At 37.4% G+C, this 18,863-nt stretch overlaps 3 protein-coding genes across 9 annotated transcripts; 2 read left to right on the top strand and 1 right to left on the bottom strand.

Moving 5' to 3' along the window:
• Nucleotides 1–1,019: 1,019 nt before the first annotated feature.
• LOC111447085 (protein trichome birefringence-like 33) lies at nucleotides 1,020–7,433 on the bottom strand. 7 transcript variants are annotated; one of them, XM_023086080.1, is made up of 11 exons: nucleotides 6,884–7,433; nucleotides 5,564–6,260; nucleotides 5,402–5,449; nucleotides 5,210–5,319; nucleotides 4,934–5,135; nucleotides 3,919–4,093; nucleotides 3,448–3,668; nucleotides 2,210–2,381; nucleotides 1,919–2,118; nucleotides 1,663–1,821; nucleotides 1,020–1,509 (listed from the first exon to the last, which is right to left on the bottom strand). In XM_023086080.1, the coding sequence occupies exons 5-11, from the start codon at nucleotides 4,960–4,962 to the stop codon at nucleotides 1,167–1,169; spliced, it is 1,299 nt and encodes a 432-aa protein (XP_022941848.1). In that variant the 5' UTR covers nucleotides 4,963–5,135; nucleotides 5,210–5,319; nucleotides 5,402–5,449; nucleotides 5,564–6,260; nucleotides 6,884–7,433; the 3' UTR covers nucleotides 1,020–1,166. The 7 variants fall into 7 exon arrangements, with proteins under 7 accessions (XP_022941848.1, XP_022941847.1, XP_022941846.1 ...); XM_023086079.1 differs by having other exon boundaries at nucleotides 6,870–7,433; XM_023086078.1 differs by having other exon boundaries at nucleotides 5,564–6,041; nucleotides 6,177–7,433.
• Nucleotides 7,434–8,269: 836 nt separating this feature from the next.
• Nucleotides 8,270–12,689, top strand: LOC111447076 (DEAD-box ATP-dependent RNA helicase 18). The gene is made up of 11 exons (XM_023086066.1): nucleotides 8,270–8,621; nucleotides 8,742–8,978; nucleotides 9,238–9,468; nucleotides 9,817–9,896; nucleotides 9,983–10,088; nucleotides 10,190–10,303; nucleotides 10,466–10,564; nucleotides 10,750–10,839; nucleotides 10,969–11,075; nucleotides 11,158–11,301; nucleotides 12,004–12,689. The coding sequence occupies exons 1-11, from the start codon at nucleotides 8,355–8,357 to the stop codon at nucleotides 12,269–12,271; spliced, it is 1,743 nt and encodes a 580-aa protein (XP_022941834.1). The 5' UTR covers nucleotides 8,270–8,354; the 3' UTR covers nucleotides 12,272–12,689.
• A 660-nt stretch (nucleotides 12,690–13,349) lies between these two features.
• Nucleotides 13,350–18,176, top strand: LOC111447067 (probable phosphoribosylformylglycinamidine synthase, chloroplastic/mitochondrial). Its single transcript, XM_023086043.1, has 3 exons — nucleotides 13,350–13,465; nucleotides 13,629–13,697; nucleotides 13,845–18,176. The coding sequence occupies exons 2-3, from the start codon at nucleotides 13,656–13,658 to the stop codon at nucleotides 18,039–18,041; spliced, it is 4,239 nt and encodes a 1,412-aa protein (XP_022941811.1). The 5' UTR covers nucleotides 13,350–13,465; nucleotides 13,629–13,655; the 3' UTR covers nucleotides 18,042–18,176.
• Nucleotides 18,177–18,863: the final 687 nt, after the last annotated feature.

Genomic DNA, 18,863 nt, shown 5'->3' on the forward strand with positions numbered 1-18,863 from the left:
TAATCGAGGCATGAACAAGGAGGGGAGATTTGATTGGTTAATAAATATAAATTAAATAGTTTAAATATCTACAAATGGAATTAAAATAGCGAATAAAAGCTTGGAGGAATCAAACAGCTGCAATTAAGAGGTTGTGGAAAAACAAGAGGCCCATTGCAAGTTGCCTCTGTTTTTCATTTTCTTTAATTTAATATAAATATAATATATGTATCTAAATATTCTCACAATTTAATTATTTCTCATATTTTCAAAAAAAACTTTGCAACTTGCTTAACCAACTTGCCCATATAAAGACACTTTTTTTTTTCTCCTTTTTTTTTTTATATATTTGTTTCAAATAAATAAACTTCTCTATTAATTTTCTCTTCTAAATATTTTTCATAATTTTTCTCTCTCTAAATACTTTTTGTAGTCTATTATCTTCAACTAAAAGGGAATAAATTAAATTATCAATTATTCATAGTTTTATATCGATATTAATTAGTCATAATATGTAGATGAAAAAAAATTAATGCATTTTTAGGTATCTTAAATTAAGAAAATAAGTATTTTAGTTTTTAGAGGATTTGTGCCATTGATCACTTGAATCATTATATTTTCTTCAATTAATTAATTGATAATTTTGCATCTCTTTTCCAAGAACAAACATATCAGACATTGTTTTAATAAAAAAAATTCCCTTCCAAAAAAAAAACTCAGCTCATCCCTTTTTGAATTTCACATGAATGGATGTGTCCTGAGGCATGGATCGGCACCACGATGCATGAATTGTGTTGTTGGGAACCAAGATGACGGTATGATGCAACGTGATTGTGTCACACACGATTGAACACGCACACATGAACAGTATGTGCGGCTGAACAAACTTAGATTTCACATAGGATGTGTTCAATTGGCAAAGGCAAACCTTGTTGACGATACGACGAAGCCACAAAGTCGGACAAAAAATATGAATAGAGCTTGAGTCCCCCTTAAGACTTGTCGTAAGCGTGTCAAAATTACGACATCGTACGATTAAAGATGTACGACCGTGATAGTGATCATTCACTCTCTATCTTTCAATTGATTTTCTCATCTTTTATCTCTACCAATCAATCCCAAAGCTCACAAACCCACATGAAAGAAAGAGGATCCGAGGGAAGAACCCAGATGAATTTTAACATCAATTAATGAGGATATAAAAGTTTGGTAAAAAGAAGCTCATTCCAAGTATCTTGGAGACCAGGCATGCACCAATGGATGCAATCCGCATAGCTTACCGGGTTCGCTAGCTGCTCCGGCGTTAATGGTGACCATTGCTTCTTGTAAATCGATGTGTGTGCATCTCTACGATAGCTCGAGAGCTGTGTGATGTTAAGAAATGTGATAGGAAACTTCGACCGGCTGAAAACTTCCCCAATCACTTTCATTAAGCTTTTTTTCGAATCGGATCCCCAATAGTTTGAATCTTCAATTAGAGTCGTTTGGTTGTAGCAGTTGTCACCCTGTTCACCACCCCAATCAATACTCCTATAGAGCCAAATGAAAGCTTGGTTACGTTACGATGGCTATGACAAAAAACATTATTCAATATAGCCGCTACAAATATGTGTTATCCTCAAATAATTTTTCGTGTAAAATCAGATGTCACATTATATTCGAATATGAAAAAAGAGAACTAACTTTCCATGAGAAGGGGACATGGCAGTGAAGAAAACCCTAGTCTTTTTGGGGTCCATGTTCTTCCTAACCCATCTCAACATGCTCTTCATTGCCATGCGATAAGCATCCTCCGTGGACAGCTCCACTATGTCCTGTGCTTCATCCTCGAAAGACCCTTGTCTGTAAAATTTCATTTCATTCATTCAACAACCCATTATATAGTCTGTTCAAATGTATATTGAGAAAGAAAGTCGGTTAGGGAGAGAATATCTCTCACAGGATTTTCATGTTTGAGCCAGTAATCCACCAAAGATAAGTATTGAAAACCATAATATCAACTCTTTTCCAATGCCTTCCATGTTTATTTATCGAATCTCTTCTCACTATTCGATCTGAAATTCGATGGATCACTGCATTATCTGAATTTGATTCTAGGAGAAACGGCGCCCAATAGAACTCGATTGTCATATTGTACTCCTATATTCATTTAATATCAATTAATAGTTATTAAAAGATCATATTTTGAAGAAGAAAAAAAACTTGAGAAACATAAAGTTATCATACATACCTTGGCGGTGAAGATAGTGAGTGAATCGAAGGTCTCCATGGATTTGGCATCGTCGGCTATTAGAGAGTGAAGAAGACAAACCATTGAAACATACTGCCCTCGATTTAATGAATCTCCAACAAACATCATCCTCTTTCCTCTTAAGGATTCTAGCATCATGCTAGCATTAAACCTTCCTTAAAAAAAAAACAAATAAACAAAACAATTTTAAAAGTTGAATCAATTTAATATGTATTATTTAATTTTACTAATATTTCAAACAAATATTTTTTTTTTCAAGTTTGTATGGGGACGAGAGATACGAACTTCTGACCAATAATTTTTTTAAAAATTTTAAATAAAAACAAAATATCCTAAATAAATTTACAAAAATACTTGTGCAAAGCCTAAAAGATCAAACAGGAAAAGGAAAAAAAAACCTAAAGTTATTATCAAAATGTCAAAATCTAATTTAAAACCAACCACTTGCAACAAGTTGCTTCATTTATGGGATATTCTTTCTAGATCAAGATTTAATTTTTAATATAATATTAATTCTACAAATAATTTAAATCCAAATATTTCTAAAAATATCCACATATATTCTCCAATTTGGTTCTGCACGTCACCCTCGTGACTATCGGCCGGACCTTATACTAATGCCACCATACGTTGTCGTTTCGTTCCAATTTTATTTTTTAATAATTGCATGGCCGTTTACGGAATCATTTGAAAAATCTGAAATAACTCAAAACTATATAATATTTTCATAGAACTTTCATCGACTTTTTGTTCATAAAAAAATTGTATCGATATTTTAATATTGAACAAATTGAAATTAATAATACAGTTTTACTTTGGTCAAACCTGTTGTCATTGAACCGATACTCGTTTTTATTATTTTCGTAATTTATTTTCTTATAAATAATTTTTATTATACTCCCTAATTGTTTTTTAATTATTTATTTTCTATTTCATTCTTTCTAGCTTAAAAAAAAACAAACAATTTTGATGCTAACTTAGGTAAGATGTATGCATGGAAAATGACCTTCCTATTAAAAAAATTAAATGCCCAAAATTAAAAGGGATTAAAATTAAAATTTTTAAAGCATTAGAAATAATATTATATATATATATATTTCCTTTCTTTTTGGGGATTAAGTTAAATTTCAACAACCGTTTTATCTACATAGATGGAAAATGAAAGGTAGAAAATAAAATCAAACAAAAAAGAAAAAGCAGAGAGAGAAAAGGGATACCTGGGAAGATTGCAGCCGTGGGGCTGCCACCGCCAGTACTGATAACTCCGGTCCGGCCGGCCGTGCTTCTGACACGTCAGCTGCGGCGGAATGTACGGACAATCCGACTCATCATATAGCGGCCGAGTCACCTCGTCCCTAACCCAGCTCCCACTGAACACGTCACACCCCTCCAATTTTCCTATCTCAAATGCCAATTTCTCCCTTTTCTTCTCTAACCACTCCACACCCACAAATCAAACCAGGATCAAATTACTTAAAATTTATGGATTTCAATCATTATGGGTTTAATATCACGTTGAAGCTTAAGTACATGGAAACTACCATAGAACCATAAAACAAATGCGACTATCCAATATTAATAAGAAGACCTCCAACTCTAAAGTCATTGCAACTAAATCCGAAGGCTTTGAAGCTTTTAAGTTACGGTATATTAATTCTCAATGGAAAGTAAAAGGGATAAGAACTCACCTGTGGCGGGCGGAGCAGTGGCAGGGGCGAGGTCGAGCTGGAGTTGCTGGCTGAAGACACAGGCAAGGTCTTTACGAAGGATGGAGACGAAGAAGATGAAGACCACGAGAGTGAAGAGGTATGGGGAGAAGCGAGATTTCCTGAGGATGGAGGAGGAAGAGTTGGGAGGAGGAGGCTTCATTTGAGAGCAGAAAAAAAAAAGGCAAAATTAGAAGTTATTAATGTTAGACAAAAACGTTGATGCTAATAATATATGTACCCATAAGTTTTGGTTTATTGGCAATTTCGCCTCAATTAAATGAATGAATTTGCTCTTAAAAGCAATAGAATATAAATTATAATACAGATTAAAATAAGGCTTATTGGTAAATAGGTTAAAAGTTGGCATCAAGGGTAGGGCATGTTTTATATTGGGTTTGACTTGCCAAGGGTATATAAGTCATTGTCTTTAAGGTATTGAAAATGAAAAAGACAAAGAAAAAATAAATCTCTTCATTTTAATGGTTGACTTGCGAAGGTTATATATGATTATTTTATTGGGTTCAAATCTTATTCTTTCTCTTTTTCCATTGTTTGGTTCAAGAGATAGGAGAAGAGATTCAAGCAGAATTTAAAATAGATATAATATGCTCTAACAATTAAACTATATTGACAATATGAATTCAAATAAAAATACGATACAGAGATTTAAACCATCAATGAAGATACAAAATTTTAAAATATTAGGGACAAAATCAAAATGCATACATTATGGACAATATGTAAAAGTACTTGGTTTCATTTTCAACCACCTAAGTAATTGGTTTGGAAGTTTCCTTCAAAGTTGTCAAATTTTCAATTATGTTGGAAATGGCCAAGGGACTGTTGTTATAAAAACTAAAAAGGTTGAGGGTAAAATTGAAAAGCAAACAATATTAAGTGCAAACTTGACAGCCACGTAAATCAGAGGAACCTTTGCACAATTTAGCATAAAAATAGTTTTAAACCATGGAATTACGTTATAAAATAGACATACCATAAGCATGTGATCACGTTCATTTGCATCTCGATCTCTCGCTCGAGTGGGTAGAAGACTGGGTTATGGAGCGAAGGGCTACCCGACAGGAGCTATCTCTCTCTCTCTCTCCCTAAGCTTCTTAAGTACAAGATGCAGATCTATAGCAGAGGTATAGGGTTGCTGGCGCAATTTCAGGATGACCTCTTGTGGCTGTATTTTCCTAACCAAACAAACCCATTAGAACTTGATCTAAAAAATTCATGGTAAGAGGGCAAACAAAACAAGGAGTCTCACCGGAAATTTGAAGCACAAAATGTGTGTGATCAGAAGTTTACCGGAGAATAAATACCTCGATGACCTTGCGAGGGTCCCTTAAATTTTTGGACCAGAGATGCAAACAAACTCTGCAATGTGATATAAGTTCCAAGCATGTGCAAGAGATACAGGGAGATTGAGACAGAGAAGAAGAGAAAAACAGTAGTATACCTGAATTTTATGAGGTAGGCTAAGCCAGAATTCCGGGTTGGGAATAGCCTGATAGGAAAAGGAGGTGGAGAGAAAGGATATATTAGAACGGTTGTAGAGATTTGAACTGCGTTCATAAATCAAAAATGATCTTGAAGAGGCTGCAGTAGAGATCGTACGTACTTTTTTAACGGTGCGACGTCATGATCGCTCATGACAAGCCTTAAGAGGAACCCAAGTCCCATATTTATTTTTTTTCCCATATTTGTTGCTTTATTAGACCTTGGTAAGGTTTGTTTTCATCAACTGAACACAATTCATGCAGAATCTAAGCTTGTTCGACCACACACGGCACCCATGCGTGCATGTTCAATCATATGCGCGACCTATCCGACTTGCCTCTACACTAGGCCAAGTATTTGGTTCGGCTTTGCTTCTACTCGAGGTCAAGGTCTCTCATATGCAACGCTGCATCTCATCTTGTCATCTTGGTTCCCAAATTAACACGGTCTACATGGCCTGATGTCATCCCAAGTCTTGACATGTCATCGACCCTCGTAGCTCACTCGGTCATGTCCATCAAGATCAGACTCATGTGTCGCTTATACCATCGAGGGATCCCAAACATCCATCCATCCAGATTTTATCGAGGCATTTGACCCTTCCATGTCCATGCCATGTCATTTACAGATTTCGTACCAGATAGCGGGTACATATACCAACCACCAACACATGTGAGGGTCCCCCACAATCCTAGAATACGCAATAAAAAAAAAACAAAAAGAAAAAAACTAACCTGCAGGAACATGAGGTGCACATACCAAGCAATCAACATACATAGGTGGATCATGATTGAAAATCATCCCATCCCATCCCATAGCTGCTCCACAACAGCATAAAAGATATCACGAAGTTAAACAAGTAAATTACCTTATTATATAAAAGACACACAAGAAAAAATCTGCTGAATGTCAAAATGATGAAGCTTTTCATGTTCCATGCGCAACTATCATCTTATCAGTTTTACAAAGGATCCAGACATATCAACCGTTTGATACTCAGAGGTCAAGTTTGAAGAAAACAATCAATCAGCTGGTTCTAGGTACATAATATATCGGCTTGTGATATGAGACAAAAATTAAAATTGATCACAAAAACAAGTAAAAGATCAAATAATAGACTTCCAAAATCATGCCAAGAATTATAAGAATGATACTAGAGTTATCATATGAGGGTGCTTGAGTGCATCTTTTTCATATCTATTGATTATAAATATGTAGGTGTATATACGAGCTACTAAGGAACAGGAAGAAACTGCAAAGCTATAGTTCAAAGGAAATAATATCTAGTTTCCTAATCACACAAAGAATATGCTTGTTTTTGCCGAATATTGAGCTAGTATCACATATCTATTGAAATTGTCAATATACAGGAAGGATAACAATTTACAAGAAAGTATTTGATACTCAATGAAAAAATAATATGTAACCTGATGGAGCAAACCTGAAACCAGGCAATAGTATCATTTTCTGCTACTCTGTAAAACCTAACAGAAATGAAGAGCATAAATAAAATAGAAAAGTGAGAATAAATGAACAACATAACTTAGATAAAACGTAGGAAGAGAAATAACATTCTGATATAAATCACTCTTCCTTTTAAGTATCAAACCAGAGGCAGAGGAAGATTAGCAATATCCGTCTTCGCTGAGGACTCCATGCGGGAACTCGGAGATAGACAATGCCGGATCGAAGTTATACATCTTGCCATTGTTAACGAAACCGAACTCGCAAATGGAAAAGACCGAATCGAAGGGCAGAATTAGGCGTAGAATAATGAAGAAAATGGTAGCCCATTCCACAAAATTGATTTTACGCATCATTTTCCTCCTGCTAAAATCTCGTGCCAGTTTTCTTGCAGCCTAATTTCTTGTTTGATCTTTCTGTTTCTTCGAGACAACCCCCGTCCAGATTATGGCTTTGCGAGAACCGAATTTCTCGATTTGCAGAAATGAGACCGCACCCGAGTGGTCGAAAGAACCATGCCGTTCCTATAGAGGAATTCGCCGGGTTTTTATTTTATTTTATTTTATTTTATTTATTTATTTATTATTAATAATAGGTTTAATTGCAAAATTATCTGAAAAAAAAAAGTTACAAATTTTTTTAATTTTCATTAAATACAATTTTTTTCTTTAATTTATAATTTAACTTAAATGATTATTTAATTTCTATAATACCATTATTTTACTTTTCGAATTAATGAAATAGGTTAAAATGAGTATATTTCAACCGTATCTAATGCGTTTTTTTCTTCAAATATTTAAATTCTCGTATTTTCATATAAAATATAAAATGAGGAAGTTCAATGGCAGTTGACGTGTTCTTCTTTATTTGAGACTAGAAGTTCAAATCCTTATACCTCATATGTATCGTGCTAAAAAAAGTATGGGATGATAGAACGCGTTCACGAGTTGTTTAATGTTTAGATACCGACAATAATCCTTCTATAGGTTCACCTACGAAAACTTTGTTACGATTTTTTCTTCCTCGAAGCATTGTCAAACTAGTTAATATATTATAACTTTACCTAAAATATCAATAATTTATCTCACACAAAAAAAATTAGATGGTTAATAAATGAATTTAAAATTTAAATTTTGTATCATATTAACTTAAATTTATTATTATTTTTTGTTTAATAAATTAATGAAATAGCCAACATATTTTAAAATTAAATTGGACAAAAAATAAAAATATTTGTTCTATAAAATATTAAACTTTAAAATTATGTGTTTAATTATTTATAAATTTTTAAAATAGTTCAAATACTTCGTACAATTAAAAGGAAGAGAAATTTTAATTTTAAAACTTATTAAATAATTGACAGGTAAAGAGACCGGAAGAGAGAGTGGAAACCTAGCTCCCGCTTTTTCCGTCTTCCTCTCTCACACGTGCTCTACGCCGGGAAAAACATGGACGGCGGCGATGGAAACCAAGCCTTGACCAGCACCCGGTTCTCCGACCTCGAACCTCCCCTCTCAGCACCTGTTCTAGAGGCGTTAGCCCAATTAGGTTTTGAATTCTGTACTCCAGTTCAAGCCGCCACAATTCCGTTGCTATGCAGCCACAAGGACGTCGCCGTCGACGCCGCCACTGGTTCGGGGAAAACCCTAGCGTTTGTAGTTCCGGTCGTTGAAATCCTCCGACGATGTTCTAGCAGTCGCCCCAAACCTCACCAGGTTCGTCTCTCTACTCTGTTTGTCTCAAGCCCATTTGAGTGAATTCGTCTTAGTATTGACTTAAAAAGAGCGTGCGAATTGTATTTCCATACTGGTTCTTTATGTACGGTTCCTCTGCAGGTAATGGGGATTATAATTTCCCCAACCAGGGAGCTTTCCTCACAAATTTACAGTGTTGCTCTTCCTATCGTTTCTACATTGTCGAATATCAAATCGGTGCTTCTCGTTGGAGGCGCCGATGTAAAAGAAGACATGAATAAGATAGAAGAAGAAGGTGCAAACTTGTTGATTGGGACCCCAGGAAGGCTGTTTGATATGATGGAACGTATGGAGAACTTGGATTTTCGGAACTTTGAGGTATCCTCCAACCTTAAGAACATGTTCCTGGCTACTGGATTGTCTGAGCTTATTATTAGATTAGCACCAACTCTTCTCTCTCATTCTGAACTCCTGTTTATGTTTTATATTAAGTGATTTTTTCTTTAAAGTTAGTTTTGCATGTATACTTTCAACCTTTCAGTTGATTTCTTGGAATATTTTCGTAGTATTAGATGATGTCTGGAACTAAATTTATAGGAACACAAAGTTATATATAGCTTTGATTATCTATCCACAGGTTCTGATATTGGATGAAGCAGATAGGCTCCTGGACATGGGATTTCAAAGGCAGATAACTTCAATTATATCTCGTTTGCCTAAGCTTCGTAGGACTGGTCTTTTTTCAGCTACACAAACTGAGGCAGTTGAAGAACTGTCTAAGGCAGGGCTAAGGAATCCTATCAGGGTCGAAGTAAGGGCAGAAACACAACTTGCACCTTCGAGAACTCCATCTAGTCTTCATATTGAGGTATCCAATGCAGCTGTCTTTCAGTTCAGTCTAATTTGCATGTTTCAATTTAATAACTCCGTCCATACATAATGGGGATAAGTATTATGAAGACTATAATCTTGAACTTATTGAAGTTCTTTATGGAGGATTTTGAAAACAAGTTCACAATCAATACTTTATGCCCATGAAAATGTTATGGGCGGTCAGGCAGTGTGGATTGGTTTATGCCCTATAGAAAGAAGTAAAAGTCTAGGATTTGTTTGGTACCATAGCACACGTGCTCGAAGACAATTATTCGTTAGCAGTTTTGCTTGTATGTCCTGCAGTTTCCTTTTGATAAAATTTCTTTTCATTCTGATTCTGCAGTATTTGGAATGTGAAGCAGACAAGAAATCCACCCAACTTGTCGACATTCTTGTTAAGAACAAATCCAAAAAAATCATAGTGTAAGTTAACTGTTGGATTTGAATACTTAAAATATATAAATTGGCAATGTTTTCCTCTCATTTTAGTAAGGTGTGGTGTTGTATAGATACTTCATGACTTGTGCATGTGTTGACTATTGGGGAGTTGTTCTACCACAGCTTACCCTTTTAAAAGGATTTTCCTTGATCCCTCTACATGGAAAGATGAAACAGGTACCTTTTTAGAGGTCATATGATGTAAATTATAATTACAATTTTGAAAGCTCAAGCAATGAGTTTTGCATTTCATGACCTATATCTTCTATGCTCAATAGACCGCCCGGGAGAAAGCACTAGCCTCATTTGTATCCCTCTCAAGTGGTGTTCTTCTATGCACAGATGTTGCAGCCCGTGGGCTTGACATTCCTGGCGTTGATTGTATACTGCAGGTTTGTCCATGGTTACCAGTCCATATTCTTCTGCATATAAAACTTCTCCCAAAGAAATTATGCTTTTTTTAAATTATAAAAAAAGAAAGAAAGAAAGAAAGATTTTTGTAAGTGCATATATCCTTGTGCTTAAATAGATCTACTTTTTGTCTGGTATTGCAGTACGATCCTCCTCAAGATCCTAATGTATTTGTACATAGGGTTGGTCGCACTGCTCGATTGGGTAGAGAAGGAAATGCCATTGTTTTTCTTTTGCCAAAGGTGTGGTTTGTGCTGTTTGGTTCTTAATAGTTTTTGCATCATATATTACTACAAAGAACGAACATTGTAACATTGAATCCTCCAAGTCCCTTCAAATAAGGAAATTGAAAAAAAAAAAAAATTCTTCTTTGTTTTTAGTGGTTGTTGATATTTACACTATCATTCTGATTGACTGATTTGTGTAGGAAGAAGCTTATATAGAATTCCTTTCCATAAGAAGGGTTCCCATTCAAGAGAGAATTTGTTGTAGTGATGCCTTAGATATAGTTCCACAGGTGAGGAGATTGATTTTTTTTATGAGTGTTTCCATTCATTCTTAAATTTTTAGTGTTTATTTTAGCAGTGAAAGTTCAGGTTATTTTACTTTCATTAAACTACTCAATGTTGAACAAAACCTGTTATAGATACGAACTGCAGCAAAAAAGGATCGTGATGTCATGGAGAAGGGAGTCAAGGCATTTGTTTCTTTTATACGTGCTTATAAAGAGCACCACTGCTCTTTCATTTTCAGGTGCCTAATGATATTTCTTTTATATATTTTAAAGCAATCTGCAAAATCTCATGCTTTCTAAGGTTTCATCTTCCTCATTCAGGTGGAAAGAACTTGAAATAGGGAAGTTGGCCATGGCGTATGGTTTGTTGCAGCTGCCTTTGATGTCCGAGGTGAAACGCCACTCCCTTTCAACCGAGGGTTTTGTTCCCATTGAAGATATTAACTTTGAGGAGGTTAAATTCAAGTAAGGAGCCTTCAGAATCTTGACTTTTACTGCCTTATTTTTTGAACATTTTTCAAGCAATTTGTTAGTGTTTAAGTTATAGGCTGCTGTCTTCCTCTTGATTTGCTAGTTCTTTAATGCCTTTTGTGCTGCAGACAAGGAGTAATCAAATTTAGTGAAAATTTCAATTTGTACTCCTAAAACTTTGCTAGTTAAATCAGTACAACCAGTATCAATTAAAACTCTAAACCTTCATTAGTGAATAATTTAGACTTGAACTAATTTCGATAAATTCTATTTAATAGCAACTCAAACTTATTAAATATTATTACTAAATGAGTAGAGAAAAATAGAGGTAGTAATGAGAGTGGCTGCTACTATCTCAATATTTTCTTTATGATATGTTAATTCATGCATTGAAATAGTCTAATGTTTAGTGTGTGAATCGTGGAATGGAACAAAAAGATTGCATTGGCTTTGTAAATTCACGCTCTGAGCTACACAATTTGTAAATTTAGGCTTATGAAACTTGGCTATATAATCGGGCCTTAGGCCATAAACAGAGTTGAGCTTTTCGAACTTATAAACCAAATGCTTTATGAATTTCGTGTTGCAAGATCTTACATACATTTCTGTGATTAGGCTAACCATCTCGATGTTCCTTGTTCTATGTGATATTGCAAAGTAGAAGTTTACCACTAGCTTACAAGCGTGTCTTATTAGGGATAAATCTCGAGAAAAACAACGGAAGAAAAACCTCCAAGCTAAGAAGGAAGCGCAAAAGCAACAGCCTAAACCTGAGCCAAAGAAAGATCCAAATGCCGCAGCTCCCATCCTAAGAAAGAAAACAGCTCGACAGAGACGTGCTGTACAGACAGCTGAAGACGAGGATGAGTTGACGCGCGAATATCGATTGTTGAAAAAACTCAAAAAGGGAACCATCGATGAAGCTGAATATGCCAAGCTAACTGGGACCGAGGAGCTACTGTGAAATGTATGCGTAAATGCTAAGATCCTGCAAACTCTCAAGACATTTACGATATATCGAGAGTCTCGAGCATTGGAGAAGGTCGGTATTCTTCCTTAAACCAGAGAGAATTCCTCACATTCTGGAAGTTTATTTGGAGATGTTATGCTGTGGAAAAGGAACCAGCTCTTCAATGGGAATCTTTGGAGGAAGCTTTATGGTTTAAAGCTTTGGTTTCAGGTGGAACAAGTTTTGCTCGACTGATACTGATTGGTCTACTGACATTCTTAAGCGTATTAAGTTCTTTTTGTTTCTAAATTTGTATGTTATAGAGCAAACATTTGCAGTGTTTTTGTTTGTAAATCCCCTTTCTCAGGCTTCACTGGAGGATAATTTTGTGTTCTTTAATAGTTGGAATGACAAGATATTAGTTATCTAATAAGACATGGGTCTCATTTACCCTTTGCTCCCTAATCTACCTCCCGTCTGAATTGAGAGAGGAAAATGAAACCTTCTTTATAAGGTTGTAGAAATTTTTCCTTAACAGACACATTTTACAACCGTGTGGTTGACGATGATACGTAACAAGCTAAAATAGATAATATTTGCCGACAGTGAGTTAGGACGGTTACAAATGACATTAGAGCCAAACACCAAACGGTGTGTCAGGAATGACGTTAGGACCCCGGGAGAGGTGGATTATGAGATCTCTCAGTTGGAGAGGAGAACGAAATATTCTTGATAAGAGTGTGAACCTTTTCCTACCAATAACGTTGGCGACGATGCATAACGGCCAACATAGACAAAATTGACAAAATGGTAGGTTTTGAGGTCCTATAGGAATAATGTTTTCCTAATTTTTATAACTATAAATGTTTTTTTTTTTTTTTTTGGTCTTTTTTATGTCTTAGTAATGAATGTATAATTTTATTAATTGTTTTGATAAAGACACTAATTACATTATTTTAGTATATTTTATAAAGGAAAAATGTTCTAATTTTATTTGAATAAATCTAGTCTTAAAAAAGTTTTTTTTTAAAAAAAAAAAAACCATTTTTATTATTAAAAATGATTGAATTTTTCAAACACTAAACATGCCGTCGTCTCGGGTAAAGGCAACATACTTCTCCCCCTTCTTCAGTCCCTCTGTCGCCTTCGCTAATCAAAATCCTTTTTGAACCCTCGCCGGCGCCGTCACTCTTTCTCTACGCTTCTACGGTGAGTGGCTAAGATTTTAGCGCTTCTACCTTTTCTTTTAGCTTTCGAAACGATTTGATTAATTCCGTCTTATTCTTTCGTATATTCATGTAAAGGGCTTGTCTTCAATGTCTTCATTTCTATTGTTAGAGAACGGAAATAAATGATGTTTAGTTGTTTACAGGCGGAGTTGATCTTACAGGCTAGCTGAATGGCTACTGCCGGGGAAATTACTGCCGCCGAGTTCCTGCAAGTATGTTTTGTTTTCTTTGATTGTTGTTTTGGCTTCTGAGGAATTTCATAATTGAGTTTGTGAAGTTAATTTAGGGTTTTGGAAGGTAAATAATGGTTGTTGTTCTCATATTCACTTTGCTGAGGGAGATTTTTCTGCTTTTGATAGGGCGGGCGTAGGCAGAAATTGTTTTTACAGAGCTATTCTCACTGTAAACGACGTGGATTGTGGGGGATGCTGCACAGTTCAGCTGTAGGATCGCTTAGTTCAAGCAGAAGATATGTTCCTTTGAGATGTCGTGCATCGAGCAAAGCCAGAGCTGTGGATTGTAAGGTTGTGGCTAATCCAGTAGAGGCGTCAAGCTTGATTGAGAAGCCCACTGCAGAGGTTATTCATTATTTCCGAGTTCCTTTGATTCAGGGAAGTGCCACTTCTGAGCTTCTCAAGTCCGTTCAAGCAAAGATTTCAAATCAGATTATTGGTTTACAAACTGAGCAGTGTTTCAACGTTGGTATTCAGTCTGAGATTTCAAATGAAAAGCTATCTGTTCTTAGATGGCTTCTTCAGGAAACTTATGAGCCTGAGAACTTGGGGACCGAGAGCTTTCTTGAGAAGAAGCAGCGGCGAGGACTGGATTCTGTTATAATTGAGGTTGGACCCCGTTTGTCTTTCACCACGGCTTGGTCCTCTAATGCCGTGTCGATCTGCCAAGCATGTGGATTAACAGAGGTGGCACGTATGGAACGTTCGAGGAGGTATTTGTTGTATAGTAAAGGGGCGTTACAGGAACATCAGATTAATGAGTTTGCTGCAATGGTTCATGATAGGATGACTGAATGTGTTTATGTCCAGAGGCTTACGTCGTTTCAGACTAGTGTGGTACCTGAAGAGTTTCGTATTGTGCCTGTTTTAGAGCGAGGTCGGAAAGCACTTGAGGAGATTAATCAAGAGATGGGATTGGCATTTGATGAACAAGATCTTCAATACTACACCAAGCTTTTTAGTGAGGAAATAAAGCGGAATCCAACAACGGTGGAGTTGTTTGATATTGCTCAATCCAATAGTGAGCATAGTAGACATTGGTTTTTCACTGGAAAACTTGTTATTGATGGAAAACCTATGAGCCAAACGCTTATGCAGATTGTGAAGAGCACTTTGAAGGCAAATCCTAGCAATTCCGTGATCGGATTTAAGGATAATTCAAGCGCAATTCGGGGATTCTTGGTTAATCAATTGCGACCTGTTTATCCTGGCTCAACAAGCCCTTTAGAAGAAAGTAATCGCGATCTTGATATTTTATTTACAGCTGAGACTCATAATTTTCCGTGTGCAGTGGCTCCCTATCCTGGTGCAGAAACTGGTGTAGGAGGACGAATAAGGGATACACATGCAACTGGGAAGGGGTCTTTTGTTGTGGCAGCTACAGCGGGTTATTGTGTAGGAAATCTCAATATGGAGGGGTCCTATGCTCCATGGGAAGATTCATCTTTTGCCTATCCCCCAAACTTGGCTTCGCCTTTGAAGATCTTGATTGATGCAAGTAATGGTGCATCTGACTATGGTAATAAGTTCGGGGAGCCACTAATTCAAGGTTATACTAGAACATTCGGTATGAGACTACCGAGTGGTGAAAGGCGGGAGTGGTTGAAGCCAATCATGTTCAGTGCAGCAATTGGACAAATTGATCATATTCACATCTCAAAGGAAGAGCCCGACATTGGAATGCTAGTTGTGAAAATTGGAGGCCCTGCTTATCGCATTGGTATGGGAGGTGGGGCTGCATCAAGCATGGTTAGTGGTCAGAATGATGCTGAACTTGATTTTAACGCTGTACAGCGTGGAGATGCTGAGATGGCTCAAAAACTTTACCGTGTCGTCCGTGCTTGTGTCGAAATGGGGGAAAATAATCCAATAATTAGTATTCATGACCAGGGAGCCGGTGGGAATTGTAACGTTGTGAAGGAAATTATATATCCAAAAGGAGCTGAAATCGATATTCGAGCAATTGTTGTCGGTGATCATACAATGTCTGTGTTGGAGATTTGGGGTGCAGAATATCAGGAACAAGATGCTATTTTAGTTAAGCCAGAATGTCGCAGCTTGTTGCAATCAATTTGTGATAGAGAGAGGCTATCCATGGCGGTAATTGGTGTAATAAGTGGTAGTGGTCGCTGTGTTCTAGTTGATAGTATTGCTACCCAAAGATGCATTTCAAGTGGACTTCCTCTCCCTCCGCCTGCTGTGGATCTTGAGCTTGAGAAAGTGCTTGGAGACATGCCTCAAAAAACCTTTGAATTCCAACGGGTTGTTCATGCACTAGAGCCACTTGATATCGCTCCTGGAACGACAGTGGCTGATTCTCTTAAGAGAGTGTTGAGGCTTCCCTCGGTATGTTCGAAACGATTCTTGACAACGAAAGTAGATAGATGTGTAACAGGTCTTGTGGCTCAACAGCAAACGGTAGGTCCATTGCAGATTACTCTTTCGGACGTTGCAGTTATTGCACAAACTTATTCAGGCTTGACTGGAGGAGCATGTGCAATAGGAGAGCAGCCCATAAAAGGCCTACTCGATCCCAAAGCAATGGCTAGATTAGCAGTTGGAGAAGCACTCACAAATCTTGTTTGGGCTAAAATTTCCAGTCTTTCTGATGTTAAAGCAAGTGGAAATTGGATGTATGCTGCCAAGCTTGATGGGGAAGGTGCAGCCATGTATGATGCAGCTATGGCTCTTTCGGAGGCGATGATTGAACTCGGCATAGCTATTGATGGAGGTAAAGATAGTTTGTCAATGGCAGCCCAAGCTGGTGGAGAGGTGGTCAAGGCTCCTGGAAATCTCGTAATTAGTGCTTATGTTACTTGTCCCAACATAACAAAAACAGTCACTCCTGATTTGAAGCTCGGGGATAAAGGCGTTATCCTTCACATCGATTTGGGAAAGGGAGAGCGACGATTAGGTGGATCTGCTCTTGCTCAAGCCTTTGACCAAATTGGAGACTCGTGTCCTGATCTTGATGATGTCCCTTACTTCAAAAGAGTTTTTGAGAGCATTCAAGACCTCCTTGCTGAAGACTTGATCTCTGCAGGTCATGATATTAGTGATGGTGGCTTGCTGGTTTCCGCCTTGGAGATGGCATTTGCTGGAAATTGTGGCATCACCTTGGACTTGGCATCGCGCGGGAAGAGTGTTTTCCAAATCCTTTATGCAGAAGAGCTAGGACTCGTACTCGAGGTAAGCACGGAGAATTTGGATGTAGTGACGAGAAAGTTAACGTCTCTAGGTGTTACTGCTGATATCATTGGACAAGTAACTGCTACTCCTTTCATTGAAGTCAAGGTTGATGGGGTTTCTCATTTGAATGAAGAAACTTCTGTTCTTAGAGATATGTGGGAAGAAACTAGTTTTGAGCTGGAAAAACTGCAAAGATTGGCTTCTTGTGTAGAATCAGAAAAGGAGGGACTCCAAGCTAGACATGAACCTTTATGGCAATTGTCTTTTGTTCCTTCCTCTACTGATGAGAAGTATTTGTCTTCAACTTCTAAGCCCAAAGTAGCTGTAATCCGTGAGGAAGGCAGCAACGGAGACAGGGAAATGTCTGCTGCATTCTATGCCGCTGGCTTCGAGCCATGGGACGTGACAATGTCCGATCTCTTGAATGGAGCTATCACTTTACAGCAGTTCCGTGGAATAGTATTTGTGGGAGGTTTTAGCTATGCGGATGTGCTTGATTCTGCAAAAGGTTGGTCCGCTTCAATCCGATTCAACCAACCCTTACTGAACCAATTTCAAGAGTTTTATAAACGGCGAGACACCTTCAGCCTTGGAGTATGCAATGGGTGTCAGCTCATGGCTCTTTTAGGGTGGGTGCCAGGCCCTCAAGTTGGTGGTGTGCATGGTGTTGGTGGGGATCCGTCACAACCAAGATTCGTTCATAACGAATCAGGACGGTTCGAGTGTCGTTTCACGAGTGTGACCATAAAGGATTCGCCTGCTATAATGTTAAGAGGAATGGAAGGCAGTACTTTGGGTGTATGGTCTGCCCACGGCGAGGGGAGAGCTTACTTCCCTGATGATGGCGTTCTCGACCGTCTTCTCCATTCGGACTTGGCTCCGTTACGATACTGTGACGATGATGGGAATCCTACTGAAGTTTACCCTTTCAATCTGAATGGATCTCCTCTGGGAGTTGCAGCAATTTGTTCCCCCGATGGTAGGCACCTTGCTATGATGCCTCATCCAGAGCGTTGCTTCTTGATGTGGCAGTTCCCTTGGTATCCAAAGCAGTGGAATGTGAGCAAAGAAGGTCCAAGCCCATGGTTGCGGATGTTTCAAAACGCTCGAGAGTGGTGCTCTGACGGCGCTTAATCTATTGGTACGTGTCAGTTTTTAATATGTTAGACGCAATAAATTGAGACTGGCGGATTGCCCTGTTCTCTTAATAATTTGAACGCTTGGCATTTACATATGCCAATTTCAAAGATGATCATTTTTCTAATGTTAGTGAATGCCTAATGAAATCGGCACCGACGAGGAGGCATAAGGTTGTTTGTTATGTTGCAGCCTACCCACATAGATTAAGAGAGAGAGGAACGAGTGCAAGCGAGGACGCTAGCCCCAAAGGGGGTAAATTGTGAGATCCGGACAATATCTGCTAACGGTGAGCTTGGACCGTTACTCTACAAGTAGATTAGAACCCACATTGTCAAGATCAAAATCTTCCCTCCGATTGAAACTCACTCTTGATGTTTGGGATATAGTCACTGAGTTCTTGGGATTGAGCATAGAATAGCTTCATGAAATTGAAGAAGTGGAGGACAGGTAGGTGAAAGAAGAATGAAATAGTTATATGTGTTCTAGCTCATAGTTCTCTTAAATAATTTTATTGATGAGGTAAAGAAATGAGTCGGGTCAATCAGGCCACATATATATATATATTATATATATATATATTAAAGTACTAGTCTTTTTGTGGAAGAAAAACATTGGAAAAACTATTTTTCACCCCAAAAGCTTCAAGTAAGCTATGAATAGAAAGAACCAAACACAATAAATATAGAAACTTCCTTTTTTGAACACTATTTATGAATAGAAATAAGAATAATTTCTGAAGAGACTATAGGAGCATGCTTTGGTTCAATGGCTTATTCATCGCCCCTTTCAACCACTCCACTATCAGGAGAATCATAT

The sequence above is a fragment of the Cucurbita moschata genome, unplaced genomic scaffold (assembly GCF_002738365.1).
Source record: "Cucurbita moschata cultivar Rifu unplaced genomic scaffold, Cmos_1.0 Cmo_Scf00009, whole genome shotgun sequence".
Classification (NCBI taxonomy): Eukaryota; Viridiplantae; Streptophyta; class Magnoliopsida; order Cucurbitales; family Cucurbitaceae; genus Cucurbita; species Cucurbita moschata.

What these genes read in the sequence shown, in the direction of transcription:
- LOC111447085 (XM_023086080.1), bottom strand. Translation starts at nt 4,962, where the DNA reads ATGCAAATGAACGTGATCACATGCTTATG. An exon ending in TCACTATCTTCACCGCCAAG is followed by an intron (nt 2,119 to 2,209) that starts GTATGTATGATA and finishes AAATGAATATAG; the next exon opens with GAGTACAATATGACAATCGA. An exon ending in GGCTCAAACATGAAAATCCT is followed by an intron (nt 1,822 to 1,918) that starts GTGAGAGATATT and finishes GAAATTTTACAG; the next exon opens with ACAAGGGTCTTTCGAGGATG.
- LOC111447076 (XM_023086066.1), top strand. Translation starts at nt 8,355, where the DNA reads ATGGACGGCGGCGATGGAAACCAAGCCTTGACCAGCACCCGGTTCTCC. An exon ending in TGGATTTTCGGAACTTTGAG is followed by an intron (nt 8,979 to 9,237) that starts GTATCCTCCAAC and finishes ATCTATCCACAG; the next exon opens with GTTCTGATATTGGATGAAGC. An exon ending in TACATGGAAAGATGAAACAG is followed by an intron (nt 10,089 to 10,189) that starts GTACCTTTTTAG and finishes TATGCTCAATAG; the next exon opens with ACCGCCCGGGAGAAAGCACT.
- LOC111447067 (XM_023086043.1), top strand. Translation starts at nt 13,656, where the DNA reads ATGGCTACTGCCGGGGAAATTACTGCCGCCGAGTTCCTGCAA. An exon ending in CTGCCGCCGAGTTCCTGCAA is followed by an intron (nt 13,698 to 13,844) that starts GTATGTTTTGTT and finishes TGCTTTTGATAG; the next exon opens with GGCGGGCGTAGGCAGAAATT.